This window comes from Geotrypetes seraphini, chromosome 1 (genome assembly GCF_902459505.1).
Source record: "Geotrypetes seraphini chromosome 1, aGeoSer1.1, whole genome shotgun sequence".
Lineage (NCBI taxonomy): Eukaryota > Metazoa > Chordata > Amphibia > Gymnophiona > Dermophiidae > Geotrypetes > Geotrypetes seraphini.
The window spans coordinates 114909507-114937303 of NC_047084.1; the positions used below are offsets into that span (position 1 = coordinate 114909507).

At 40.7% G+C, this 27797-nt stretch overlaps 1 protein-coding gene across 1 annotated transcript in view; it reads left to right on the forward strand.

Moving 5' to 3' along the window:
- VCP (valosin containing protein) overlaps positions 1-27797 on the forward strand; it is a 130486-nt gene that overhangs the window by 91771 nt on the left and 10918 nt on the right. The window contains exons 8-14 of the mRNA XM_033936365.1: positions 9558-9691; positions 12106-12241; positions 12405-12517; positions 13517-13681; positions 13769-13891; positions 14477-14689; positions 26855-27163. Coding sequence (XP_033792256.1) covers positions 9558-9691; positions 12106-12241; positions 12405-12517; positions 13517-13681; positions 13769-13891; positions 14477-14689; positions 26855-27163 — 1193 coding nt within the window. The remainder of the gene's footprint in view (positions 1-9557; positions 9692-12105; positions 12242-12404; positions 12518-13516; positions 13682-13768; positions 13892-14476; positions 14690-26854; positions 27164-27797) is intronic.

Consider the following 27797-nt stretch of genomic DNA (forward strand, 5'->3'; position numbering starts at 1 on the left):
TTTGTTAGAAGATTTTCACAAAAGTTTTGGTCAACCAACAGTGTATTATCCATTTTCCAAATTGGTCTGTTATTATTTTGATCTGTAGTTTTAATTTTGATCCACACTCCACCATGGTCAGATAGAATAATTGGATCAATGGCTGCTTGTGTCACTTGATGTGCAAGATGATTTGAAGTAAAGATATAATCTATTCTTGAAAAAGAATTGTGAACATGAGAACAGAAAGAAAATTCCCGACCATCAAAATGAAGTATTCTCCATATATCTATTAAATCACAAGATTGAATTAAATTATCTAGTCCCATAGATTTCATAACTCTACTTGGGTTTTTATCTAATAAAGGATCCATTACAGCATTGAAGTCCCCTGCTACTATAAGATTTGAAGTAGCCAGTGGTGTGATCAGTTGTTGAAGAGTTTTAAAGAATTCATTTTGGTTCGAATTAGGGGCGTATATATTGATTAACGTCATGGTAGTATTTCCCATATTCATTTCCACCATTATCCATCTTCCATGAATATCTGAAGCTTTTAGTTTAAATGAAGCAGAGCATTTTTTATTAATTAAAATAGCAACACCTGCCTTTTTCCCTATAGCTGGTGAGAAAAAACACTGTTTGACCCAGCCTCCTTCTAACTTTTTAGATTCTATATGTGAAAGGTGGGTCTCTTGTATAAGGCATATATCTGCATCTTGCCTTTTTAAAAATGATAGTGCTTTTTTCCTTTTTATCATATGATTTAGACCGTTAACATTTAAAGACATAATTTTAATATCCATTTATTTTTAAATTTTCAGGTATTAAATTATGTATATTTTCCCAATGTTTTAAGTATTTCATTTCTCTTTTTTCCTTTATTCCCATGATTTCCTTATATATTTCCTTTTTATTCCCTCCCATCCCTCTTATCCCTCCCTTCCCCCCCTTATTAATTACGAAAACTTGGATACGCAGGTTGAGGTTAGATTTAGATAACTCCGACAAGCTATTAATAATTATCTAAAGTACTACCATTTTTTCATTCTTATGTATTGAAAGATTATTTTCTGTATTTGTATATTTTTAAATCCATAAGAATGATTATATTAAATCAATTATATCTAAGAACATTTCAATTACTATTCATTCCTTTTCAGGTGGTATATTATTTTTACTTTAAAGAGCTTTCCAATTTAGCCTTTTTCCTCAGAACTGTAACAAGAGTCTCTAGCACAGGAATCCTCCCGTCTCTTATATTCATTATTTTCTTATAATTCACGAGAGAGTTGTCAATTAAGAGAAGCTAACACTCCCATCAGTGTTTTGTAAGTTCTGTCTCAGTAGCCTACTCTCTAGACATCTATGATTTTAAAGTATCTGAGGCCTGTGCAGACGAGAGTGAAGTCCTGTGCCAAAAACCCTTCTTTTATCTCCCATATATGATTCCCAGGTTGAACTATTGTGGATACTAAATTCAACTTAATAAATAAAAGAACATAATATTTGCGTTTCAGATTTATTCTTTTCATATATTTCGTATTTGAAATGCGTTTTAATGTATCTGAAACGCAAAATTAAATCCGAATTACCACCTTCAACCGGAAATACAACAAACCAATTACTTCATTTTTAAAAATCTTCGTTGTGATTGAAGGATGATATTCTTTCTCACTATTACTCCGCTTTCAAAATTTCGCATTCAATCAGTACATTTTTAAGTTTGATGAAGAAACTTTCTTCGTCATCATTTGAGTTCGGAGATATGTTTCAAATCATTTACGTTCCTGCCATTAAGTTTATTCTATTTATTCTGAGTAGAATTCTAGAATTTTTGTATTTTTCAGTTTTCTTGTTTTCCATGGAGAATGTTGCAAGTTATTTAAGTTTTTAATTCGATCCTTGTGTGTTCTTTTTCCATTGCTTTCCGTTTTGATCTATCTTTAACTGTCAATAGTCTTTAGTATGAACCCATTAATTGTTCTTTAGATTGTCATAGGTTGCTCCAGTTGATTTATAAATTCCTGTAGTTTTTTTGGATCTGTAAAGTTTTGCGTTTTGTTAGCAACGGTAACCTTCATAATTGCCGGGTACAGGAGCCCAAATCTAGCTCCTAGAGATCTTAGTTGTGGTCTCATGTCTAAGAATTGTTTTCTTCTTGTTGCTGTTTCTTTTGCAAAGTCCGGGACAATGTATATTTTTGAATCTTGGCATTTAAGATTTTTGATTTCCTTGGCTATTTGGCATATTTCAATTGCTTGTTGGTGTCTTAAAAGTTTGAAAATTAAAGTTCTTGGACCTGTTTGAGTGTTATTTCTTTGTGTTGGAATCCTATGAGCTCTTTCAATTTCCAATTCCGTTTTAAATTTCAGTGGTAGTATTTTAGGTAGAAATTTTTCAAGAAATGCAATCGGATCATTCTTTTCCACTCCTTCAGGTAATCCGATTATTCTTAAATTATTCCGTCTTTCACGGTTCCGGCTGTCTTCAAGATTTTTTTTTATCTCTGTTATTTCTTTCCATATGATTTTGCTGTAATTCATGTCTGTATTTAATTGTTCTGTAATATCTTCTAATGTTGAAATTCTATTCTCTGTAATGTCCACTCTTTTAGTTAGGATTGCAGCATCTTCCATTGCTTTTTGTAGTTTTTTGTTACTATCTAAGACAATTTCTTTTATTTGTCTTAGTTCTTCCATAACATCCAGATTTTTTTCTGTTGGTAATGGGATTTTAGAGGGTGTACCTGGCTCAGGTTTCGACCTCTTATTGCTTCCTGATGTTCCAGCTCCCAAGTCAGCTTTATTTTGTTTAGTTGAAGTCATATTTCAATATATATTTTAGTTTCTTTAAATATTTGGTAGTAATTCTTTTTAATATATTTGCATATAAGGAGCTATTCGTTTATTCAACCATTCGTCCAAACCACGCCCCTTTTTTTTTTTTTTCAGTATTCTTAAAACAACTGTAAGTTATTTGTCTTAGGCTCTATTGCAAACTCGTTGTTGGTATATAGCCTGAAAAAATTTGCAGTCTTCTTTCTAGCTCTTCTCTTACAAGCCCAATCGCAGCTTTTATCGAGGAGAGCAATATTCCATCCAATATATTTACTTTAATCTTTCAATGTGCATGTATATGTATTTCAGTTTCTCTCAACTGCCTCAATGTCACTTTTCTTCAGGTCAAAGAAATTACCAATCCTTTTATTTGTCCTTTCTCAGAGCCCAAAAACATACAGTCTCTTATATCTGAATCTCTTGAATTACAGCAGTAAAGATTGACATTTATACTGATCCTTCACAGTTTATTTTTGAAGTTAGCAGCAAGGAAATAGTTAAAAAAAAAAAAAAAAAAAACCGTTGCCAAGTAAATTTCACTGCAGACCTTTCCTCATTTCCAGCAGAGGACAGCTATTTCAAAGCAGCTATTTCAAAGCAGCCCATTTCTTTAGTTTAAACAGGCATCAGGCATTTCAAAAAAAACCTTTATCCTTGTCACTAGGCAGCTCCTCGGCATACCCAGACTTTGTAAATTTTTTTTTTTCCCGATCCAAGATGGCCGCGGTCGTGGTGCACCGAGCAACCGTCTGCAAACCCCCACCTTCGGGAAATCTTTCCTCCTGCTCTATGTCCCGGACCAGCCCTCCCTGGCAACACTTAAAAGTCAATCTTGCTGCCTCTGCCTGGGGGACCCAATCTTGCCGCCTCTGCCAGCGGAAACCCGATCTTACCGCCTCTGTCAGCGGGACCCGATCTTGGCGCCTCTGCCAACGGGGACCCGATCTTGTCACTTCTGTCAGCGGTCCTGATCTTGCCGTCTCTGCCTGGGGGACCCGATTTTGCTACCTCTGCCGTTGAGAGCTTTAATCGTGCCAAAGAGGAGGGGAAGGAAAGTCTCACGACGTATCGGACCTCCCTGGCAACACTGAAAAGCCGCTGAGACGGATTCAGCCCTTCACCTCGCTTTCCAGGAAGTAAACAAAAACGGCACCTTTTCTCCTTCAAATATCTCTCCGACCCAATCAAAGAGGTAAACTCCAATTTATTATGCCATCAAGAACGTTTTTTTTTTTTGTAGTTTTCTGAAATTTAAGCTTGTCTGTGCGGAGCTCTTTCTTTATCCAACCGTCATCGTTTGCGTCCAAGCCACGCCCCCCGATAAATAATCTTTTATATTTTAAGAATGACCAAAGTTTTTCATATATTCCTTTGATTTAAGATTAAAAAAAAAAAATCTATTGATATAGAAAAATTTCTGGTAGTAATTTAGATAAATTTATTAATAGCTTGGGGGAGTTATTTAAATCTAACCTCAATCTGCGTATCCAAGTTTTTGTAATTAATAGGGGAGGGATGGGAGGGAATGGAGGGGAGTTATATAAGGAAAGGATGGGTGTGGGGGAGGGAAGGGATATAAAATATTTAAATTATTGGGAAAATTTTTTTCTTAAAAATATTTATTGTTTAGTATCTGAAAAATTTAAAAAGATAAATGGATCTTAAAATAATGTCTTTGAATGTTAATTGTCTAAATCATATGATAAAAAGGAAAAAAGCATTATCATTTTTAAAGAGGCAAAATACAGATATATGCTTTATACAAGAGACCCACCTTTCATATATTGAATCTAATAAGCTGGAAGGAGGTTGGGTCAAACATTGTTTTTTCTCACCAGCTATAGGGAAAAAAGTGGGTGTTGCTATTCTAGTAAATAAAAAATGCTCTGCTTCATTCAAATTAAAAGCTTCAGATATTCATGGAAGATGGGTAATTGTGGAAATGAATATGGGAAATACTACCATGACGTTGTTTAATATATACGCCCCTAATTCGAACCAAAACGAATTCTTTAAAACTCTTCAACAACTGATCTTACCACTGGCTACTTCAAATCTTATAGTAGCAGGGGATTTCAATGCTGTAATGGATCCTTTATTAGATAAAAACCCAAGTAGAGTTATGAAATCTATGGGATTAGAAAATTTGATTCAATCTTGCGATTTAGCAGATATCTGGCGAATACTTCATTTTGATGGTCGGGAATTTTCTTTATGTTCTCATGTTCATAATTCTTTTTCAAGAATAGATTATATTTTTACTTCAAATCATCTAGCACATCAGGTGACACAGGCTGCCATTGATCCTATTATTTTATCTGATCATGGTGGAGTATGGATCAAAATTAAAATCATAGATCAAAATAATAATAGACCAATTTGGAAGTTGGATAATACATTGTTGGCTGATCCAATTTTTTGTGAAAATCTTCTAACAAAAATGAAAGAATTTTTTCAAATGAATGATAAAGATGAGATTAATAGAGAAATTCTATGGGATGCCTTTAAGGCATCAATTAGAGGACAAATAATTTCTTATTCGGCTTTTCTTAAAAAACAGATTAAAAAACAATTTTTAATCTTAGAAAAAGAGATTAAAAATTTAGAATCAAAACTTATAGAAAAATGGGAATATTCTATTCAACCAGAATTATTAAAACTAAAAGGTAAATATAATGAGATCTCATCTAAGATGATTAGGAAAGATTTATTCTCTCAGCAAACGTTGTATTATGGTAACTCAAATAAGTCGGGAAGAATATTGGCAAACTATCTTAAAGGAAAACAAAATTAATTGCTATAAAAGATGAAAATGGTGACACATTTACACAAATTGAACCTATTTTAAAACAATTCCTAAAATTTTATAGATCTCTTTATTCTTCCGAGACTTATATAAATAAAGAAAAAGATGGTTTAGAATTTTTGAAAATGTTAGAGGGTCCAAAAATTCCTGAACATATAAAACGAAGTTTAGAAGAACCAATATCACTAAAAGAATTAGGAACAGCTTTGAAATCCCTTAGAGTTGGATCCGCTCCAGGTGGTGATGGATATACAGTTGAGTTCTATAAAACATTTCAAAATTTTTTATTACCCTATTTATTAAATCTTTATCAACATCAACTTAATAAAGGTTGTATTAACGGCACTATATCAGAATCTTTAACTATTGTTTTGCCAAAACCTAATAAAGATCCCACTTTGGTCTCAAACTATAGGCCAATATCTTTAATAAATGTAGATGGAAAATTATTAGCAAAAATACTTGCGTTAAGATTAGCTAATGCTCTCCCCCATATTATAGGTATGCATCAAACAGGATTCGTTGCTCAAAGACATTCATCTCACAATACCAGATTAACATTCCATATGTTATATTTAACAAAGAAAATGAATGAGCCTACTTTTGCTGTTTCATTGGATGCAGAAAAGGCTTTTGATAGAGTAGAATGGCCTTTTATGTATCAGGCAATGGAATGGTTTGGTATAGGTCCTGGATTCATACAAATGATACAAACATTGTACAGCTCCCCTTCTGCTAGATTATATATTAATAACACGTTTTCAGAAAAATTTAATCTACAGAGAGGAGTTAGACAAGGATGTCCCTTATCTCCTTTGCTGTTTGATATTGTTTTAGAATCCTTAATATTAGCTATCCAACAAGCAAAGGAGATACAAGGCATACCTCATTCAGACAGAGAATATAAGATATCTGCTTATGCAGACGATTTACTATTATATTTGAGGAATCCAGAATCCACCATTCCATATCTACTTGAACTGATTGAGAAATTTGGAAGCTTTTCAGGGTATAAAATTAACTGGAATAAATCAGAGGTTCTTCCACTAAATATACATTGTACAAAAGGTTTATTTGATACATTCTCTTTTGTTTGGAAGAAAGAGACTATTAAATATCTTGGAATTTTGATTACAAAAACAGTAGATGAAACAATGAAAATTAATGAAAAATGTTTATTACAAAAAGTGACAGAAATGTGTGAGCAATGGAATCCTTTACATTTATCTTGGTGGGGAAGAGTACAAACCGTTAAAATGATGATTTTGCCTGTAGTTTGCTACCAAATGGGGATGATACCAGCTTTCTTTCAAGAATCTTTTTATACAAAATTAAATAGGATATTGACAAAATTTATTTGGCTTGATAAAAAACCAAGAATTGCTCTAGTGTCGTTGCAAAAACCAATTAAGGAGGGAGGGGTAAATTTTCCCAACTTTTATAGGTATCATCAAGCCTATATTTTACGTCATGGTATGTATTGGATCCTCCCAGAGCCCACTGATAATATTCCAGACTGGTTCTGGCTGGAATGGAGGCTTATATTTCCACTACGTCTTAATCACGTAATTAATATCAAAATGCCAAGGTTATACAAAGATCATAAAATATTTATGGATACCTGGAAAACTCTAAGATACATAAGTAATCTAACTCATATTCCAATTAGTAAATCAACTACTCAAACGATATGGCTAAACCCCAAGATCAAAATTGGCGGATTTAAAGTCATCTGGAAACACTGGATGATAGCAGGTATTCGTATTTTGGATGATGTAATAAAAAATGGTAAGTTGCTGGAGTTTTCACAATTGCAACATAAATTTGGTCTTAATAAAACACAATATTTTAAATGGTTGCAATTGAAGCAGTCTATTCAGGTAGGGTTCCCTGAATGGAAAAACCTTACTAAATATCACAGTTTGGAATTCTTGTGTTTCCAGATGGACTCAATAGGACATAAATCCGCACAGTGGTATAAAATAATATCCGGATTTATAAATAAAAAACCAAAAAACGGTCTTAGAGACATTTGGAGCATTGAGATAAAGCATCAAATTAGTGCATCTCAATGGCCACGACTTTGGTCTTGGAGGTTAAAATGTACGGTGTCGGCATCTATGAGACAAACTTGGTTTTTTCTTCTACATAGAGCTTTTTGGACCCCTGTTCGATTACAAAAAATAGATAGCTCAAGGTCTAATAGATGCTGGCACTGTCATATTGAAGTTGGGACATTAGACCATCTTTTATTCTTTTGTCCATTTATCTTATCATTCTGGAAATCAATTTGGCCCCAAATTAATAGGACGTTAGAAAATCCGGTAGCCTTGACATATGATACTATATTATTTGGAACAACCATGAGAGCAAGAAGTCAAATTTCATCAAGTAATAACAAACTTCTATTTATTTTAACTGGAATAGCAATACAACAAATCACATTCAATTGGAAACAACATGACAGATTAAACTATATTTTCTGGTGGAATTCGGTATGCCACATATACAAAATGGAACTCGCTATTGCAACACAAAAAGGATATATGAATAAATTTCAAAAAATATGGGGACCATTAACAGATTTTTGTAAAGAATGATAAATTTTCCCATGATTAGAATTTGTGATAGGAAGGGAAAAGGGAGGGGAACATATTTCTGGTTATTACAAAATATTTCAATAATTTAATTTATTATATCAATAACAGAAGGGAATACAATAAAATAAAAATATGTATTATTGACTGAAAGAGAGGGGGGAGGGGATGGGAGACTATTATATTCAATATGAATTATATAAATTTAAAATTCTTATATATTAATCTGTACTTTATATTTTTCATAAAAAAAATCTTTTCATTGATATTTATTATGAGTTTATCAAGTGTGTATATCCAAGTTTTAATTAAGTTTATGTAATCCACTTGCTGTAACATAAGAAAATGAATAAAGATATATAAAACAAAAAAATTTGTAAGAATGAAAAATTTATAAATAAAAATAAAAAAATTAAAAAAATAAACTAACTTTTAGCAATACTAGTCCTAAGTTGTTGATATTCAAATAACAATAAACTGTTGTCATTAACAGCTTCAAAGCATAACTATTTAGTATCCAACCAATGTTAAGTAACAGTTTCTAACCACCTTTTTAAGAATAGCCCCTGCTAGAGAATGACACGGGGACAAATTTTTCCCCGTCTCCACAGGAACTCAATTTCCCTTTTCCATCCCCGTGAGTTTTGCCCCTGCCCCATCCCTGAAAGCTCAGCCTTAAGTACACAAACCTCAAACACTTATGATTTTAAAGTGTTTGAGGCTTGTGCAGATGAGGACAGAGCTTGCAGGAACGGGGCAAGGACAGGATAAGAACTCGCCAGGACGGGAAAAAATTTGTTCCCGTGTCATTCTCTAGCCCCTGCATTATGAGGATATTGTAGGACCATGAGCAACCTCTAAATTTGTCCCAAGCTACTTCAGATTTTAACTACATCTCATTTGCAAGAAGAAGAACATATTCAGGCATGAAGCATTTTTACCATAAGTCTTATGGACCATTCTAGCCCACATGTGATTTAATTTTCTATAATGTTCTCCGGGGGGGCTCAGAATGGTTTACATGAATTTATTCAGGTACTCAAACATTATTCTGTCTGTCCCGGTGGGCTCACAATCTATCTAATGTACTTGGGGCAATGGGGGGGATTAAGGTCACTCGAAGCATTGTGGGTTTGAACCCACGACCTCAGGATGTTGCAGCTGTAAGTTTAACCACGCTGCCACCCCCCCCCCTCTTCCTGCTGTCCTCAGAGTACCTGCTACAGTTAAGAATTTTTGCTGCATGTTCTAATTTACCAAGGTTCACCCTTTTTACATGTAAAACATTTTTTTAGGAGAAAAGCCAAACTGACTAATCTTGTCCTCCTCTTTGAGGTCCTGAGATTATGAGCAAACTGGCAGGAGAGTCTGAGAGTAACCTGCGGAAAGCTTTTGAAGAGGCAGAGAAGAATGCTCCTGCAATTATCTTCATTGATGAGCTGGATGCTATAGCTCCAAAGAGAGAGAAGGTGAGAGCTGTGGGGCTGTCTTATTGCTAATTAAAAATGAATACAAATATTCTGCAACCCTTCAAGGAGATATTTTAAAAACTCACTTTATTTTGGATTATCAACAGTAGCACATTCCATAAATGAGACACCTGAATAACACACTTAATTATTTGCAGTTACTGTATAGTGACCAAAATTGAAATGAGTGCATTTACGGGATTTAAAGAGCATTTCAGCCAACTGTTTTAGGGCCGCAATGGAGGACTTTGGGGCCATATGAGACCCTGGTGTCTTGTGTTGGAGACCACTGTAGTAGGTGTATATAGAATTGTCATAGAGCTCAGAAACATGGTGGTTCATAATACACCGTGTGAGCATTAGAGCTTTGAGTTTTATGATAGACAACTAGTGGAAATGTTTGAAAAGGGGAACAATATGGTTAAACTTTCTCACATTCTCCAGCATTGAGTTTTGAGATTGTGTATGGCTAGTTTGTCAAAACAGCAGTGTTTCCATAATCTAGTCAAGAAACCAAGAGGGCATGTGTTAAGGTATCTATTCACTGGTATGATAGAAGTTCAAATGTCATGAGGACTATTAGTATATCTTTGATGGTGACCAGTCTGGATCACTTTGAAGTAGCCAGCAAATCCTAATGAGGCGACTACTTCCCTGTTGCTCACAGGGTTTTCCTGTCTTGATGGGGTTGACTGTACCAGTCTGTAAAAGCAGTAATGGTTATCATCTATGCTGTGATGTTGCTATGATGGTAGCTGCTGGGTACTTTAATAGTGAGTTTGTATCCGCAGGATCACAAAGTTTAATTTTCATGTGCTGTTTTAAATTATTTTTTTTGTTTTAAATTCTTTATTCATTTTTACATATTACAACAAGTGTATCGGATGAAATCATTCGAATTAGTATATATGCACTTGATTAGCTTTCATGTAACACTTTAAATATAACATATCAGTCAATCAATACCTATGTTCTATAATATCTTGAATATTATATACTACATTTAATATCTAAAGAATTAATATTAGGATAGAAAACCCTCCCATCCCCTCCCTTCCTCTAATTAGAGGTCTGCATGGGAATGGGGTTTGCGGAAACCGCAGGGATCCCCCCAGGTCTACGGAACTCCCATTGGGATCCCCTCCCCCCCAGGCTCACAGGACTCCCATGAGGATGGAAGCAGGATTCCCGAGGCCTGGAAAGAGAATTAGTAGAAGATAGACAAAAGCAGACACTGGGACCAAGATGATGGAAAAACAAAATGTCCCACCAGCTACAGCAAAGGAGATGTTCATTTTGAGGGGGGGGGGGGGCTAAGCTCAAAGTGGGAGGCCCAGCCCCCTCTTGTGGTTATGCCACCAATTGTGTTTAGTCCAAAATGAAGAACTTGCTGAGCTTGTTTTGGGGTTTCCAGTTAAGTTTTGGCACATTTTTCTTTTGCAACCTTTGTCTTGAAAAGTGACTCTCAATTCTGCTTTAAATGATTTTGATGCTGTATTGTTTGATTCTTTACTCTTTGCTGCATTAAAAACCATTTGTGGATCTTGGAAGGACCTCTCAAGTTACCTGTGCCAGACGGTGGATCCAGATTTCTTTCCTCTACAGATATGAGCTTTATATTGCCCAAAAATCCAACTTTTATTTTTTTTTTTTTAACAAGAAATGATCGATCCTACAGTCACATGCCTTAATTTCTTTTCTAATTTTTTCCAGTGATATATGGATCTCTTATTTGTTTATATTGTATTTTATTGTTGGTTTAAATAAACTAAGACAAAAAAAAAATCCAAACTGTCATAAGTAATTGCTGCTTTCTATGGGGACAAGTAACTTTTATGGGGGGACGTGCAGGGACAGAGGAGATTCCTCATGGGGACGGCAGGGATTCCTCGTGGGGATGGGCGGGATTTCTGTCCCCATGCAACTCTCTACTTCCAGTTTTGAATTCTTTAGCAACTCTCCAGACCGATATAGGTATCTTACAAGCAGGTATATATCTCATCATGACCAGCAGGTGGAGACTGAAACAAAACTGTGGAATAGTACATAAGTGCCTTTCCCTATTCCTATCGGTCTTCTTTCAGTCTCAGCAGGTGTGAGGAGCTATACTCGTCTCCCTTGGTAGGGCTGTTGGAATTTGTTTAAGGATCCTGGTCCCTGTTTTTGTGCCGGATTGAGCTTGGGTGGGCCCTGTTTGGGGGTCCGTCCAACCTCAGGGGTGTCAAACCTGGCGGGTCTCGTGCTGGGTCCCTCCCCCCTTTCCTTCACTTCCCCAACATTTTTTTTTTTTTAAGAAGTGTCTCAGCAGTAAGTCTTGCCCCCTAATTCAAACAAAGCATACTGCTTTGAGAATCAGTGGAGTCTTTGGAAATCTGCTACAATTACGTTAGCTAAAATTGTTTTGTTTTACTCAGACACACGGTGAGGTGGAGCGGCGCATAGTCTCCCAATTGCTGACTCTTATGGATGGCTTGAAGCAGAGAGCGCATGTGATTGTCATGGCTGCTACCAACAGACCTAACAGCATTGACCCAGCACTTCGGCGATTTGGTAATGATATACCCTTTCTAAGAAATGCTTTGTTCCTTATTGCTTTGAAAACTCAAATTGCCTTCCCCACTCTTATGAGTTTGTTGACCAGAATATTGAATTCCCCTTTTGCTTGTCTGGAACCTTGATACATAGGGCTTTAAGACTGTGTTGCTCTCTCTAGGCCGTTTCGACAGAGAGGTAGATATTGGTATTCCTGATGCCACTGGTCGCTTGGAAATCCTCCAGATTCACACCAAGAATATGAAGCTGTCAGATGATGTTGATCTGGAGCAGGTAGGTACAGTGTGTGCTGGCATCTAATTCTGGGAGTTAAAGATAGATCATTTGGAAAAGGCAGGGTGTCAAAGTGGTTCTGTTATACATTTGCATACTGAAATTTGTATTTGTCTTGTAAATAATAAGCTTTGTAAAATTCATTGTTAGGGCTATATACTGCTGATTATAATAGCAGGGAGCAAACTACATGGAAGTGCATTCAAAGAAAGTAATTCTCTATTGTTTTAACTGTGTAACTTCATTTTCACTGCTGGTACCACATGGTCATGGCCCTGAATCTCCCATTTGGCTTAAGTTCCACTCTGTATGATAAGCTACTCTCTAGACAATGCTTTAGAAGGCGATCAGAACTATGGTATTCTGTTTTGGCTGAAACCAAATCAGCAGTCAAAATTTGCTGCTTGGTTTTGGCCAAAATCGCCCAAAGGTCCTCCCAAGGCCTACTTTTCTTAAAGCCTTGAAGGCCTAGTGGTCACTTCAGGGCAGGAGTGATCCCTAGTCACTCCTGCCCATTCTAGCATGCAATCAAAATGGTTGCCATAATACCCCATGGCAACATTTTGAAATTGACACAGGAAGGAGCAATCCCCAGTTGCTCCTGCCTGCCGGTTTGTTTTAAAATGGCTTCATGACCTGCATAAGTCTCACAAGGCTAGTACAGGAAGTTGTGGCAGCCATTTTGACAGATGTTACTAGGGATTCCTCCTGCCCGGAAGAGGTCACTAGACTCTATGGCTTATAAAGATAGGTCTGTAGAGGACATTTGGGTTATGAGAGGGTAACAGGGAGTGTAGTTCCTCAGGGTAGGGTGTCTGTTTCAGCTAAAAATGCACTAGCATTTTTGTCTGAACCTGGAGTTTGGGCAGGCTTCCGTGCCAAAACTAAAATTCAGGTATTTTGCTGGAATCTTAGTACATGTTCCATCATTCATTTTGTTCCCTGGCAAATGGGCCCTGTTCCTTTTCCTGCTCAATATAGTTCCTGTTTTTCTCCCAGGTAGCTAATGAGACCCATGGCCATGTGGGTGCTGACTTGGCAGCACTGTGCTCTGAGGCTGCACTTCAAGCCATCAGGAAGAAGATGGATCTAATTGACCTGGAAGATGAAACTATAGATGCAGAAGTGATGAACTCTTTGGCTGTGACAATGGACGACTTCAGGGTAATCTTACCTGCCTTTGTCATTCTTCCAGCAGTCCCTTTTTATATGGTAGCTCAGAGTGCTAACTTAAACTGTTCCCATTGACAGTGGGCTCTGAGCCAGAGTAACCCATCAGCACTCCGTGAAACTGTGGTAGAAGTGCCTCAAGTCACATGGGAAGATATTGGTGGTCTTGAAGACGTGAAGAGAGAGCTGCAGGAGCTTGTACAGGTAAAGGAGAAGATATCGCTGCTTGCATTTGAAAATGTCATTCTGGAAAGGCAAGAGTTGAAATATAAAACCTTGTCTGAGCCACCCTGCGTTTGCCATGAATTGCTAGTTTGGTCTTACTCGTAGTAAGCTGATCTGCATATAAAAAGTGCACAGCTGCTAGACATGAAGAACAGACTAACCCTTTGCAGATGAAAGAAGGGACGTTGGCTCACTTTTATATGCATATGCTGAGAAGGATCATCTTAATTTCACTCCCATAAATACCACTACCTTGAGTGCAGCATGGTAATATGGTTCCAAAATTACTTTCTTTAGGGAAGAGTACTAGTTGGGAGGCCAATACTTAAAATATCTTTCTCAAGACCTATACTTTTCCCAGAGAAGGCTTTTATTCAAATGTGCGAGCACTGTGTACAAAGTGAACGTGTCACTTATGCAGCTTGTGCCTCAAACCTTTGGTGCAGTTGTGAGAGTGGTGAGGAGGCTTGAAAAAAGCCCTGCCTGATTTATATGCATCCCATGTTTCATTTACAATAGAGGGATTTTGAACATACTGGGACTTTTTTTTTCTCTCTCCTCCAGTATCCTGTAGAGCATCCAGACAAGTTCCTAAAGTTTGGAATGACTCCTTCCAAAGGTGTGCTGTTCTATGGTCCACCTGGTTGTGGCAAGACCCTGTTGGCCAAAGCTATTGCCAATGAATGCCAGGCCAACTTCATCTCCATCAAAGGACCTGAGCTACTCACTATGTGGTTTGGAGAGTCCGAAGCGAATGTCAGAGAGATCTTTGATAAGGTAAGATAAGAACATAAGAAATGCCTCCGCTGGGTCAGACCCGAGGTCCATCGCGCCCAGCAGTCCGCTCACGCGGCGGCCCAACAGGTCCAGGACCTGTGCAGTAAATTTCTATCTATACTCTTCTATCCCCTTTCCCAGCAGGAATTTGTCCAAACCTTTCTTAAACCCCAGTACTGTACTCTGCCCTATAACTTCCTCTGGAATTGTATTCCAGGTGTCCACCACACGTTGTGTAAAGAAGAACTTCCTAGCCTCTTCTGTTTCTAATAACAACTTGTTGCAGAAACTCATGAGCACCCTAGAGAACTCCCAGCTTTAATGTACGAATATCCTAAAGTTCCATCTCATGTACCAAGTTTGGGGTAGTTGGATTCAGAAGTAGAGAGGCTTTGTTGGAAGAAAGGACCAGTCTGCGGTACCTGAGGCAGCAGAGTTTTCTGCATTAAGTGGTGTATAGTAACAGATTGACATGGGGACACAGTTTGTCCCCTTCCTTGCAGGCACTGTCCCCATGTCCTTCTGTAGTGAAATAGTCTCATCTCTTGAGCCAGCAACATACTTTGAATCCCTCCCTGCTTCCTGATGTATGCCAGCATTTTAAAGATGCTGTAGGAATGTGTTCACATACCCTCACATCACCTAAGAACATAAAAATTGCCTTACTGGGTCAGACTAGTGGCCATCAAGCCCAGTAGCCCATTCTCACGGCGGCCAATCCAGGTCCCTAGTACATTGGCCAAAACCCAAGGAGTAGCAACATTCCATGTAAAGAATGACACGGTGACAAAATTCATCACCATCCCTGCGGATAACCGCAGGAAATAATCCTATGTCATTTTCTAGTTTCTATTTCAACCTCAGTCCTCCTACACCAGCATTCTTCAAAGCAAAGCTTGAGGGTCAGTGGTTGTGGCCATTCATATTCTGATTCTTCCCTCGCTCCTTAAAGAATGATATGAAGATGGTTTCCGGGACGGAACGGTGATGAATTTTGTCACCGTGTCATTCTCTAATTCCATGCTACCAATCCAGGGCAAGAAGTGGCTTCCTTCTTGTCTTTCTCAATCATAGATTATAGACTTTTCCTCCAGGAACTTGTCCAAACCTTTCTTAAAACCAGCTACGCGATCCGCTCTTACCATATCCTCTGGCATGCGTTCCAGAGCTTAACTATTCTCTGAGTGAAAAAATATTTCCCTGTAACTTCGAGTGTTCCCTAGTCTTTGTAATTTTTGATGGAGTGAAAAATCGATCCACTTATACCCGTTCTACTCCACTCAGTATTTTATAGACTTCAATCCTATCTCCCCTCAGCCGTCTCTTTTCCAAGCTGAAGAGCCCTAACCTTTTTAGTCTTTCCTCATATGAGAGGAGTTCCATCCCCTTTATCATCTTGGTCGCTTTTCTTTGAACCTTTTCTAGTGCCGCTATATCTTTCTTGAGATAAGGAGACCAGAATTGAACACAATACTCCAGATGAGGTTGCACCATAGAGCAATAGAGGCATTATAACATTCTTAGTATTGTTAACCATCCCTTTTTTCATATATATATTCTTTATTCATTTTTCAAACTTACAATAAGTGTATCAACAAATACAATCATTTAAACTTACATAAAACACTTAATGATCTATAATAATCATTATAAAGTTTTTCTCCCTCCCGCCCACCCTTTTCTATTTATTTAATAATCATTTATATCATTTAATAAATACTTTCCAATCTTTCTTCGCATTTATAAACAACTTTAAGAATTAACCCCCCACCCCTTAACTTATGCATATACTATAGAGGGAAAAATGAAATCTATTCATTGCAATAATTTGTTAATGGCCCACACATATCTTGAAATCTTTTAAAATTTCCTTTCTGCATAAATATTGTTTTTTCCATTTTATATATATGACATAACGAAATCCACCAAAAACTGTAATTACCGTATTTTCTCGCATATAACGCGCGCATACCCTTGCGTGTTATACGCGTGAGCGCGTTGTACAAAATTTTTTTTACATAGTTTCCCCCCACCCCACGTCCGATTCATCCCCCCTCCCGCAGGACCGCTTGCACCCCTACCCCGAAGGACCGCTCGCACGCACACGCACCCCCACCCCAAAGGACCGCTCGCACCCCCACAGCCTCCCGACCCCCCCCCCATCATGTAGAAGCTCCTACCGGTGTCCTGCTGCTTCCTCTTGGCGGTCCCGACACCCGACACGATCGGGGCAAGAGGGAGCTCAAGCCCTCTTGCCCCAGCCAACCGCGGCACCCCCGACACGATCGGGGCAAGAGGGAGCTCAAGCCCTCTTGCCCCAGCCAACCGCGGCACCCCCGACACGATCGGGGCAAGAGGGAGCTCAAGCCCTCTTGCCCCCCCTGCTCCCCGACACGATCGGGGCAAAAGGGAGCCCAGGAGGGAGCCCAAGTCCTCCTGGCCCTGGCGACACCCCACCCCCCCCGCTAGTTGTTCGTGCCAGGAGGGAGCCTACATTACGGGCAGGAGGGATCACAGGCCCTCCTGCCCTCGACGCAAACCCCCTCCCCCCGACGCAAACCCCCTCCCCCCAACGAACGAAAAACCCCCCCTCCCCAAGAACCGACCGCCCCCCACCCCAGCCGACCCGCGACCCCTGGCCGACTCCCACGACACCCCCACCCCCCTTCCCCGTACCTTTGTGTAGTTGGCCGGACAGACGGGAGTCAAACTTGCCGGTCCGGCAGGCAGCCAACGACGGAATGAGGCCGGATTGGCCCATCCGTCCCAAAGCTCCGCCTACTGGTGGGGCCTAAGGCGCCTGGGCCAATCAGAAAAGGCCCGGAAGCCTTAGGTCCCACCTGGGGGCGGGGCCTGAGGCACATGGGCCCAACCTGATTTTGCTGAACGGTGTTCTTCAGATGTTCACTTGATTCCAGAAACTGCACTTTTCTATGGGGAGGTTTTTTTTTTAAGCCACTGATATACTAACTGGCCTCTAAAAAGTTATTAACCTCTTCCTGGGTTTTTTTTTTTTGGGGGGGGGGGTTCTAAATTCTTTATTCATTTTTTCTTCTTACAACAAGTACACAATATTACATCATTTAAAACTTTTACACATCACTTGAATTTCTTTCTATTGTCATCGTAAATACATAAATTTATTCCCTCCCACCCACCCTTCCCTCAAATATTTCAATCATAAATATTGTATTATCTATTGATTAACCTTTAAATAGAACTTTATACCATCCCCCCTCCCCCTATGTATAAATATACTGTCAGTGGAAAATGTCTAATCATTACAATAATTTGCCAATGGCCCCCAGATCTTTTTAAAATTATTATAATTCCCTTTCTGCAAAGCAATTATTCTTTCCATTTTGTAAATGTGGCACATCGAATTCCTCCAGAATGTATAGCTAAGATTATTGTAATTTTTCCAATTACTAGTAATATGTTGTATGGCGACTCCTGTCATAATTAATAGAAGTTATTGCTTGATGAAATTTGACTTTGTTCTCATTGACATACCGAACAGAATTGTATCATATGATAAATCTACATGATTTTTCTGTTAAAGAGGAACTACATTGGCCTCTGTTCAGTCCTCTGGAGTCCCTCCAGAAGCATTGAGAAGGTCAGACTGTTGAGCTGCTGAGGGAGCCAAGATGGCGGCAGGGATAGATGTGCTGTAAGAGGCACCCCTTCTCTCGGCGTCTTTTTATGATTTCTTGGAGATTTTTTTACCTGGTTCTGCAACGGAGAAAATGCCGAAACGCAGGGGGAAACAGAAGAGCGATCTCCCGGCTTCCTCTGCCTCTTCGGTTACTCGCCAGACAGCAATAACAGCTTTTGCTGTACCTTTTGGATTGGGCGAATCTGCTCTCCGAGGGGGGCAGACCTCGGAGTTAGACAGTGATTTTTCACTGAACCCGCTTGGTCCTGTGATCACCCCCCCCCCCCCCCCCCCCCACCCTGTCCCAGGATAATGTCAGGCAGTCCAGCGAGTCAACGGGAGACGTCGGGGAAAGAGTCTCCGTCGGAGCCAATGGTTCTGCCTTTGACCCCGGAGGTGGTTCGAGCTATGCCAGGTTACCAGCAAACAGCAGGGGGAAGAGGAAGCGTTCAGGGAGCGACGAGTGTAGAAAATGGGAGTTTTTTTCTCCAATTCAGCCTCTGAATCCCCTGATTAAGCCAGCAGTGGTGGATATGGAGGCGTTGTGGGGAGCCATGGAGAGCCTTTATCAGGTATGCTCCCAATTTATTTCCTCAACTCAACAAACTGCAGTTTAAATTAAAAATTGTGAAGGAAAAATTCAACAACAATCATAGATTGGATTATATAGAGAAAACTGTCTCTGAATTAAGTTGCATCGAACTCTCAAATGAAAGATAAAAACTTACTAATCAGGAAAATTGAAAATTTAGAAAATGTTAATTGAAATTTGAACTTGAGATTTCTTAATTTTCCTGTATCCAGAATACTATCTCTTAGAGAACTTTTTCATTCCTTTCTGATTTCAGTTCTAAAATTTCCAGAGACTAATATGGCTCCTTTGCAAAAGTTATACTATCTTAACATAGTGGAAGAGGAAAAGGATAAGTCAACTATACACCCCGGAGAATTGGATCTTACCGGGATGTTGGAATCCTCGCGGATTGAAATTTCTGCGAGAGCTACTTTGTTAGTGACTTTTTTGTTTTCTTTCAAGATAAAGAAGCTCTTCTTCGAATTTTCTATAGAAATGAAAGTGTTGAATTTTACAATCACAAAATTGCAATTTTTCCTGATGTTTCAAAGTGGACGCAGCTTAGACGTAAGAAATTTTTGACATTTCGTCAGTCAGTTTTGGCTTTGGGAGCGACCTATCAACTTAGATTTCGTTATAAATGCTGTATTACGGGGTCACGTGATGCACTGAGCGGAGGCAGACACGCGCTGCCTGAGCTCCCGGGTCCCGAGTCCCGAATCGCGCGGTTGCCAGCCGCTAAAGGAACGCCGGAGGTCAGCGCTTTGAAGCGCATAGTGCACCCGCTGTATGGACAGATTTCTGTCCTCGCCCGCGCCGCAGATGTCTACCCGCCTGCAAAAAAAGGACCGGGATCGAGCACAGAACGGCGGAGACAAAATGGCGCCGAGCACTCTCACCCCGGCAATACAACAAATAGCGCCGGAGGCGCTAACTGCACTCACCCAGGCGGTAACCACGGCTATGCAACCTAGCATTGACAAATTATCTGCACAACTTTTAAAATTGGAAAACCTGCTCACAGAGACAACTAGCAGAACAACTGCTTTGGAGACCAGAGTTTCAGGAATTGATGATATACAGAGAACCCAGGACACTGCACTACAGGACCTACAGACTCTGACCCAAAAGCAGGCGGAGAGACTGGAGGACCTGGAAAATAGATCACGTAGGTCCAACTTACGCTTTTTGGGTTTTCCAGAAACAGTTGCGGGTCCGAAGCTGCTACAAACCCTAGAAGTATGGCTGACAAATACCTTTTCCTTGCCAGAGAGCTTGGGCCCTATCCGCCTAGAACGGGCACACCGCATGGGCAGGGAACAGGCCCGGGAGGCGAGACCTAGAATGGTCATAGCCAAGCTCTTAAATTATAATCATAAAGCGGAAATTCTGCGTAAATATAAACAACTCCGGGAGACCTTAAAATTTGAAGATTCGGAGGTCCGCATCTTTCAGGATTATTCCGCAGCCCTGACCGAACGCAGGAAGCAATTTTACCCGATTTGTTCTTCACTGGCAGAAAAGAAAATACGCTTCCTTTTTCTATATCCAGCCATTTTGCGAATACAACATCAGGGGCAGTGGCATGTTTTGATGTAGCAGCGGAGGCAGCCCTCTATGTGAACACCCAGGTGCTCCCCCAATCGGACCTTACCTGACTGAGAGAGGGTTCAGGAATGCACATGCCTCCTTCTGATTGTGGACTTGTGAATCTGAAGTACTGGCACCTCTTTGGCCCCCCCGAGTGGGGGGACATGACACTCTTCACCAGCATACTTCATATTTGGGTCTCTGGTTTGCATTGCTATAAACCTTACCTGTTCAGTTTTACTGTTTATGGGATAGTAGACAGTGGAGGGGCTATATCCTATTTGTTTGGTTGTTTTCAGTATACTTCTATGGTATAAGATAATATTCCTTTTAGGGGGGCTCGGGGCCTGGAGTGGCATAATTTGTGATCCTTCACACCTTTGGGACCGCTTTGGGGCGGACCTTTAGTTGTGACCACACACCATGCGACAGGGGGAAGGGAAGGGATGGGCGGGTGGGGAGGGCTGGGGTTGAGGGGATGGAGTCTATGCTATTGTGGATGTATGTGAGTATGTTTCGAATGTTAGAGAGAGCGGGTCTGGCTGTTGCGAGGAGAGTCCTGCCAGCCTTTCTGTTCACTGCATGGCGGGCACTCGGACAGGTCCTGAGTGCCACATGTCTACCCTGGGTGGGGCTGGGCACCTGGGGCAGTTTCTTGATAGACAAATACATTTTCTGCATTTATTTTCTCCCCTCATAAACTATAGCTAATAATCTGAAGATAGTATCATGGAACGTATCTGGCATCACTTCCCCCATTAAGAGAACGAAAATTTTAACACAGCTGAAACGTCAAAATGTTGATATAGCCTGCCTGCAGGAAACCCGCCTGACGGTTTCAGAACATCAGAAATTGAGGAGGTCCTGGGTAGCTGCAGTTTATGCAGCCTCCTCCACACAAAAGCGAGCGGGGGTAGCAATCTTAATCCGTAAGACACTACCACACACAGTACAAGTGGTTGACATTGACCCTCAGGGCAGATATATTCTGATACAGGTGACAATAGGAACATATTCCTTTTACCTTATGAATGTCTATGCACCTAATATTTATGATCATTCTTTCTTTGAGGGCATTACAAAATTGCTTCTGGAGCGAGTCACAGATCCAGTCTTCGTGGCGGGAGATTTTAATCAAGTCATGGACCCGAGTTGTGATCGCTCTCTGCCAGGAAGCAATTCCAGTCAGTCCCAAAGGAGAGGCCTACCCTATCTTTGTGCGACTCTAGATTTAGTCGATCCCTGGAGATTATTACATACCACAGAACGAGATTATACACATCGCTCCAGAGCCCACAACACACAATCTAGAATCGATTACATTCTTACCACGAGTAGGGCGTTCTTGAATGTAGATGCAGCAGTCATAGGGCCGGCGGTAATTTCTGACCATGCGATGATTTGGATTGATGTGAATGTGGGATTTGGCATGCGGGGCCCTGTACGCTGGCGCTTTCCTAGTTACCTATTCTCTGATGACCATTTCAGAACTTATTTAACATCTAAGTGGGATGATTTTCTGGACTTTAATGGTCAGCATAGTACGAACCCGACGTTGTTTTGGAGCACAGCTAAGGTGGTACTCAGAGGAGATTGTATAGCATATGTTATAGCGCGCAATCGCCGTCTGTCACGGGGCATTCTTCGGCTGGAAAAGGAATTAGCAACTGCCAAACGTCACTATACACAACACCCGACCCGAACTTCCAGGGAACACTTGATATCAGTGGAGACGACCCTTAATTCTTATATACACGAGCGCACGGTCAAAATGCTGTTGTATCAAAAATACCGCTATCATCGCTATGGCAACCGCGCGGGGAAGTTATTAGCACGGTTGACAACACAGGCTAGGGGTCCTCGTTATGTCATGGGTTTGAGGGATGATTTGGGCCGTCAGCAGCATTCTTCGGCACAAATAGCACAGATTTTTCAATCTCACTTTCAGAAGATTATGGTCGCCAGGACTCGGGAGCCTGAACCCCTTATTAGGACTACCTAACAGATTCTGGTCTATTGTCGCTCTTCTGAATCAGATGTAGAGTTCCTTAATGCAGCCATTACCCCAAAGGAATTACAAAAAGCAATCCAGCAACAAAGAAATTCTCTGCCCCAGGCCGGACGGCTTTACGGCAGAGTTTTATAAGCTTTTAGCGGTACAGCTGGGCCCCGTCCTACGGGACTATTACGCTCAAGCAATACAAGATGAACACTTTCCCATAGAAGCGAACGAGGCTCTAATTACTTTGATATTGAAACCTGGAAAAGAAAGCACTGCTCCCGAGTCCTATCGTCCAATCTCTCTTTTAAATGTGGATATTAAAATTCTTTCTAAAATATTGGCTGATAGATTGGCAACTCTACTCCCGAATATCATTGCCCCGACACAGGTGGGATTTGTAAAGGGAAGACAGGCGGTGCATAATGTTCGCAAGGCACTATTATCCTTAGCGTACACTCAACATCATCATACCCCGATGCTACTCCTAAGTTTGGACGCGGCGCAGGCTTTTGACCAAGTTAATTGGACATATCTCTTTGAGGTGCTGAGCTTCATGGGAATATCGGGTTGGTTCGCCACAGCGTTGCGCACGTTATATTCGGCACCACAGGCGAGACTCCTGGTTAATGACATTATCACGGATCCAATTTTCATTGAACGTGGTACCCGACAGGGATGTCCCTTATCCCCTCTCTTATTTTTGTTATACTTGGAACCCTTTCTGCGTACAGTGTCCTTAGACCCTGATATTGTGGGAGTGGATTTTGGAGCTCATTCGCTGAAGGTGTTAGCTTTTGCAGATGATTTATTATTTATGCTCACCAATCCTGTTCACTCTATTGAACATCTACTGCAGGCGCTAAATGAATTTAGATTTTATTCAGGCTTTACTTTGAACTACCAGAAATCTGTTGCTTTAGCTAGCCCGGTGACACTACAACAGACGTGGAGTGATCACTTTCCTTTTACCTGGGCAGCAACCTCGATTCGTTACCTGGGGGTTTGGATTCCGCGAGACCTTAAGACTCTTTATGATAGTAATATCTCCCCGCTGCTACATGACACTCTGCAACATTTACAAAACTGGTCCACCTTCCCCCTTTCCGTAGCAGGCCGGGTGGCCCTCTTTAATATGGTGCTCTTTCCCAGATGGCTGTATCGTTTTCAGGTCCTACCGCTGCTTTTATCATACACTCACAATGCACGTCTCATCAAGGGTCTCCAAAGATTTCTATGGGGGGGCAAACGACCCCGCATGCAATTCCTTAGGATGTGTTTGCCCAGGGACAGGGGGGGATATGGATTGTTAAATGTACGATGGTATGCTATGGCATGTCAGATGAGACACATTAATGACTGGTTTAGGGGGACATCTGATTTTTCTGCCACACCACTGGAGTTGTCTTTGTTGGCTCCGTACCATGTAAGTTACTTTTTGCATGTGGCGGACCCGAGGATACGTCCTTTGGTGTCATACTATCCGATATTTACGCCGGCACGGCGAACATGGAAATGGGTGTGTAAAACTGCTAAGTTGTCTTCTGGGGTCTCCTTGTACTTACCCATTCAGGGCAATGGAGCCTTTCAGCCTGGATTACAAAATACCTCCTTTCAGAGGTGGAGTATGCAGGGACTTCAATATCTTTTCCACCTGTTTGGAGAGGAGGGGAGAATGGCACCTTTTGCGGAATTACGTCGGACTTTTGCTTTACAGCCCACTGATTTGTTTGCTTATTACCAGATCCGGCATTATGTACAGTCTCTACCGGAGGCCCACCTTACTGAGGATAATAGAGAGGCCCTTTCGGAACTCTACAGCCTTTCGGCGCAACAAAGGATTCCTCTTCGTTTTCACGTTGTGGGGGTACGGGATTGCCAACCTGGCCCTAACTTGGATATTTTAGCGACAACATGGGCAGAGGACTTGCAATGTACACTCACAGCCCACCAGTTGCAACAGGTCTTGAAACATATTCAAAAGGTATCTCCTAATATCACCCACTGGGAACTGCAACTGAAAATTGTTTTGAGACTTTATATTCCGCCGGAACGTGCAGCCCGGATGGGGATCACACCGTCACACTCATGCCCGAAATGTGACCATGCTCATGCCTCTTTGGGTCATATGCTTTGGGCCTGTCCAAAAATTTTACAGTTTTGGAGGCACCTGGGACAATATATAACGCTGCTTGGGGGAGGCGTTGGCTACCGCAACCGAGAGCATTATTTGGGTATTCCAATATAACTACACCTAAACCCAAGGGTATGACGGCTTTCATTACCAGAGCACTCCTGATGGGGAAGAAAGCCATTCTCACCAACTGGCTGTCTAGCAATCCTCCGACTTATGCCCAATGGAGATCCTTGATGATAATCCACGCAACGCTAGAGCGGAGACTAGTAGGAGACTTGGATCGTGGTCCGGGTCGTAAATTTCGTCAGACCTGGGAATGTTTCTGGCAGGATCTCACCCCACATGCACGTAGTAGACTTTTGAATATTTAAGTCGGACTTGGACTCTCAGGTTTTTGGATCCGGCACTGGACTCCGGGGATGGGGAGGGATGGGAGGGGGGGGATAGTTGCATCATTGTTTACTGAACTATACTACTGATTGTGTTGAGTGTTTATTGTTGAAACAATAAAAAACATTTGAACATAAATGCTGTATTACTTACCAGGTGAACAAATATATTTTTTATGAACCAGAACAATTGCAATTTTTTTTGGAAGGAAAGGCTGCCATTAAGGCTCCAGACCCCTCTGTGATTCCAACCACTCAGGCCTAAATGTAATTAACCAAAAGAACCCTGTATTTTTGAAGGACATATGTTAATATGATCATGTATTATTTCCTTTATTCAACTCCCCTTGATTGTGTATGGCTTTATTCTCTCCTAATGTGGACTATGATCATTGTATTAGGATCAGGAGTATCTTTTTACTCCTTAATTTGTGTTTTTGATGATAATTTATTTAATTTCCTTTATCAAAGTATGTTTGATCTTTGATGTGAAAATGAATAAATTAAAAAAAAAAAAAAAGATTGTTGAGCTGCCACAACTTGCCTAAGTAAATGGGAAAGTCAAGTGCTCCCATGTCGGAAGCATAATGGTATGATACTGAATGCAGATTGCTTCTACATTTAATACGTTATATATCCCTACTGTTAAATTTCAAGTTAGGTATAAATGAATGGTTTTCACTTTTTTAAACAAAGAATATACGTACATAGCCACTCTTGATAAATAATCATAACTTTTATTTTTTTTTTTTTTAAATTTTATTTATTAAATTTTCAATTTTTACAATAATTGAATCTCAAGTAATATAATTAATTACTATATATCATTGTATCTATCATTAATACAACTTAATTTATAAACAGTATATATTATAAATTATATATAATCAAAAGTTATAAATCCCTCCCCATTTTACAATTAATGATTCTAAAAATTATACATATTCCACCCCATTCCTATATAAGTATTGTAATTGTGCTAAGAAGTCTAATCATTAGAATAATAACTTTTATTTTGATATACTGCACTACCACAAACAATTCAAAGCGGGTTTATAGAGGAAGAGACTATCTATAGACAGCGATATTACAAAAGACTTTCAAAATTACATTGGCATGGTAAGATTAATCCAATTTATCTAGAAGTATTTTAAAGACACATCAAGGCAGAAAAGGGGTCAGGGATCTGTGATGACTCCCTTCCTTCTTAGTACTAGAGAATGGCAAGGAGAAAAAATCTGTCACCGTCACTGGACCACTGTCCCCGTTCCCGCTGTCCCTTTCACTGCTCCATCCCCTTCATCGCCCTGTCCTCGCAGCATCCACCCTTCCCTCTCGCCACCTCACTGCCCTTCGGCACCCCTCATGCGGTCCATGCATCTCCCTCCCTCCCCCTTACCTTTACGGCGCGTTTTAAGGTTTCAGACTTGTTAAAAGCCGCCGGAGTATTCGTGCAGTCGCATGCATGTGTGGGCGGAAGCTTCTCCTCTGATGCGTGACTGCACATACGCTCCAGCGGCTTTCAACAAGTCTGAAACCTTAAAACGCACCGCGAAGGTAAGGGGGAGGGAGAGAAATAGGTAGGAAGGAGGGAGAGGGCTACGCACGATCGGTGACAGTGTGCGTTCCCTCCCTTAACTGCAGGGACAAGGCCATTCACCGCTCCATGTGGCAGTGGATGGCCTTGTCCCCGTACCTGCAGTGAGCACTTTTCCCCCCCTCCACCGTTTTGGAGGGTTACCTGTTGCTACTTGCGGCTAGCTGCTGGTAACATCCACCGTGTCATTGCTCTGAGCTGCTGGTGTGTTTTGTCCACAGGCTCGGCAGGCTGCTCCATGTGTGCTCTTTTTCGATGAGCTGGATTCTATTGCTAAGGCACGTGGTGGGAACATCGGAGATGGCGGAGGTGCTGCAGACCGTGTAATCAATCAGATTCTGACCGAAATGGATGGTATGTCTACCAAGAAGAATGTTTTTATCATTGGAGCAACAAACCGTCCTGATATCATTGATCCTGCCATCCTGCGCCCAGGACGTCTGGACCAACTTATTTACATCCCATTGCCTGATGAGAAGTCACGTGTGGCCATCCTGAAGGCTAATCTGAGGAAGTCACCAGTTGCTAAGGTAGGTTGTAGATGTTTTCACATTCTGTCATGATCATGCAGGAAGTGACGGAGAGACCTATTAGATGGGAATGAGCTGATGGAGTGGAACACTGTGCGTTAGAGGTAGGGAGATGCTGTAGAGAATACTTCAACTAAGTTAGAAGTATGCAGATTTTAGTGGGACCCCACCAAGAGTGTGTTGTCTCCATGTTCTCCAGCTCTCTCAACTCTTAGCTACAGAATGTTCTCATCTCCATCCCTTTGTTCCTTACACAGGAAGTAGGAATTGGTGGTTGGAGTAGAAAGTAGGAACCATACTGACCATCTGGTTTTTGAGCCATAGCAAATGGCTTTAAATAAAATAGACTGCAGGAAGTAGTAAGAGCACAATCTTTCTCCTCTTCCCTTCCCCTCTTCATCCCAATTACCTCCTACATTTTCACCTGAAAGCAAAGCAGGGTGCTTAAATAGGCCTGCTGAGGCTCCGCTGCTACTTGAGGGTAGCTGAATTGCTGTGTTCCAGCCCTGTCAGGCTTTTGAGCCAGTTGAGTGAATCTGTAACAGCTTTGGACTGTCTTTTATATTTGTGAGAGACGGTCATCTTACCCATCTTACCATATTTGTCTATAGCAGGGATGCCCACACTTTTTGGG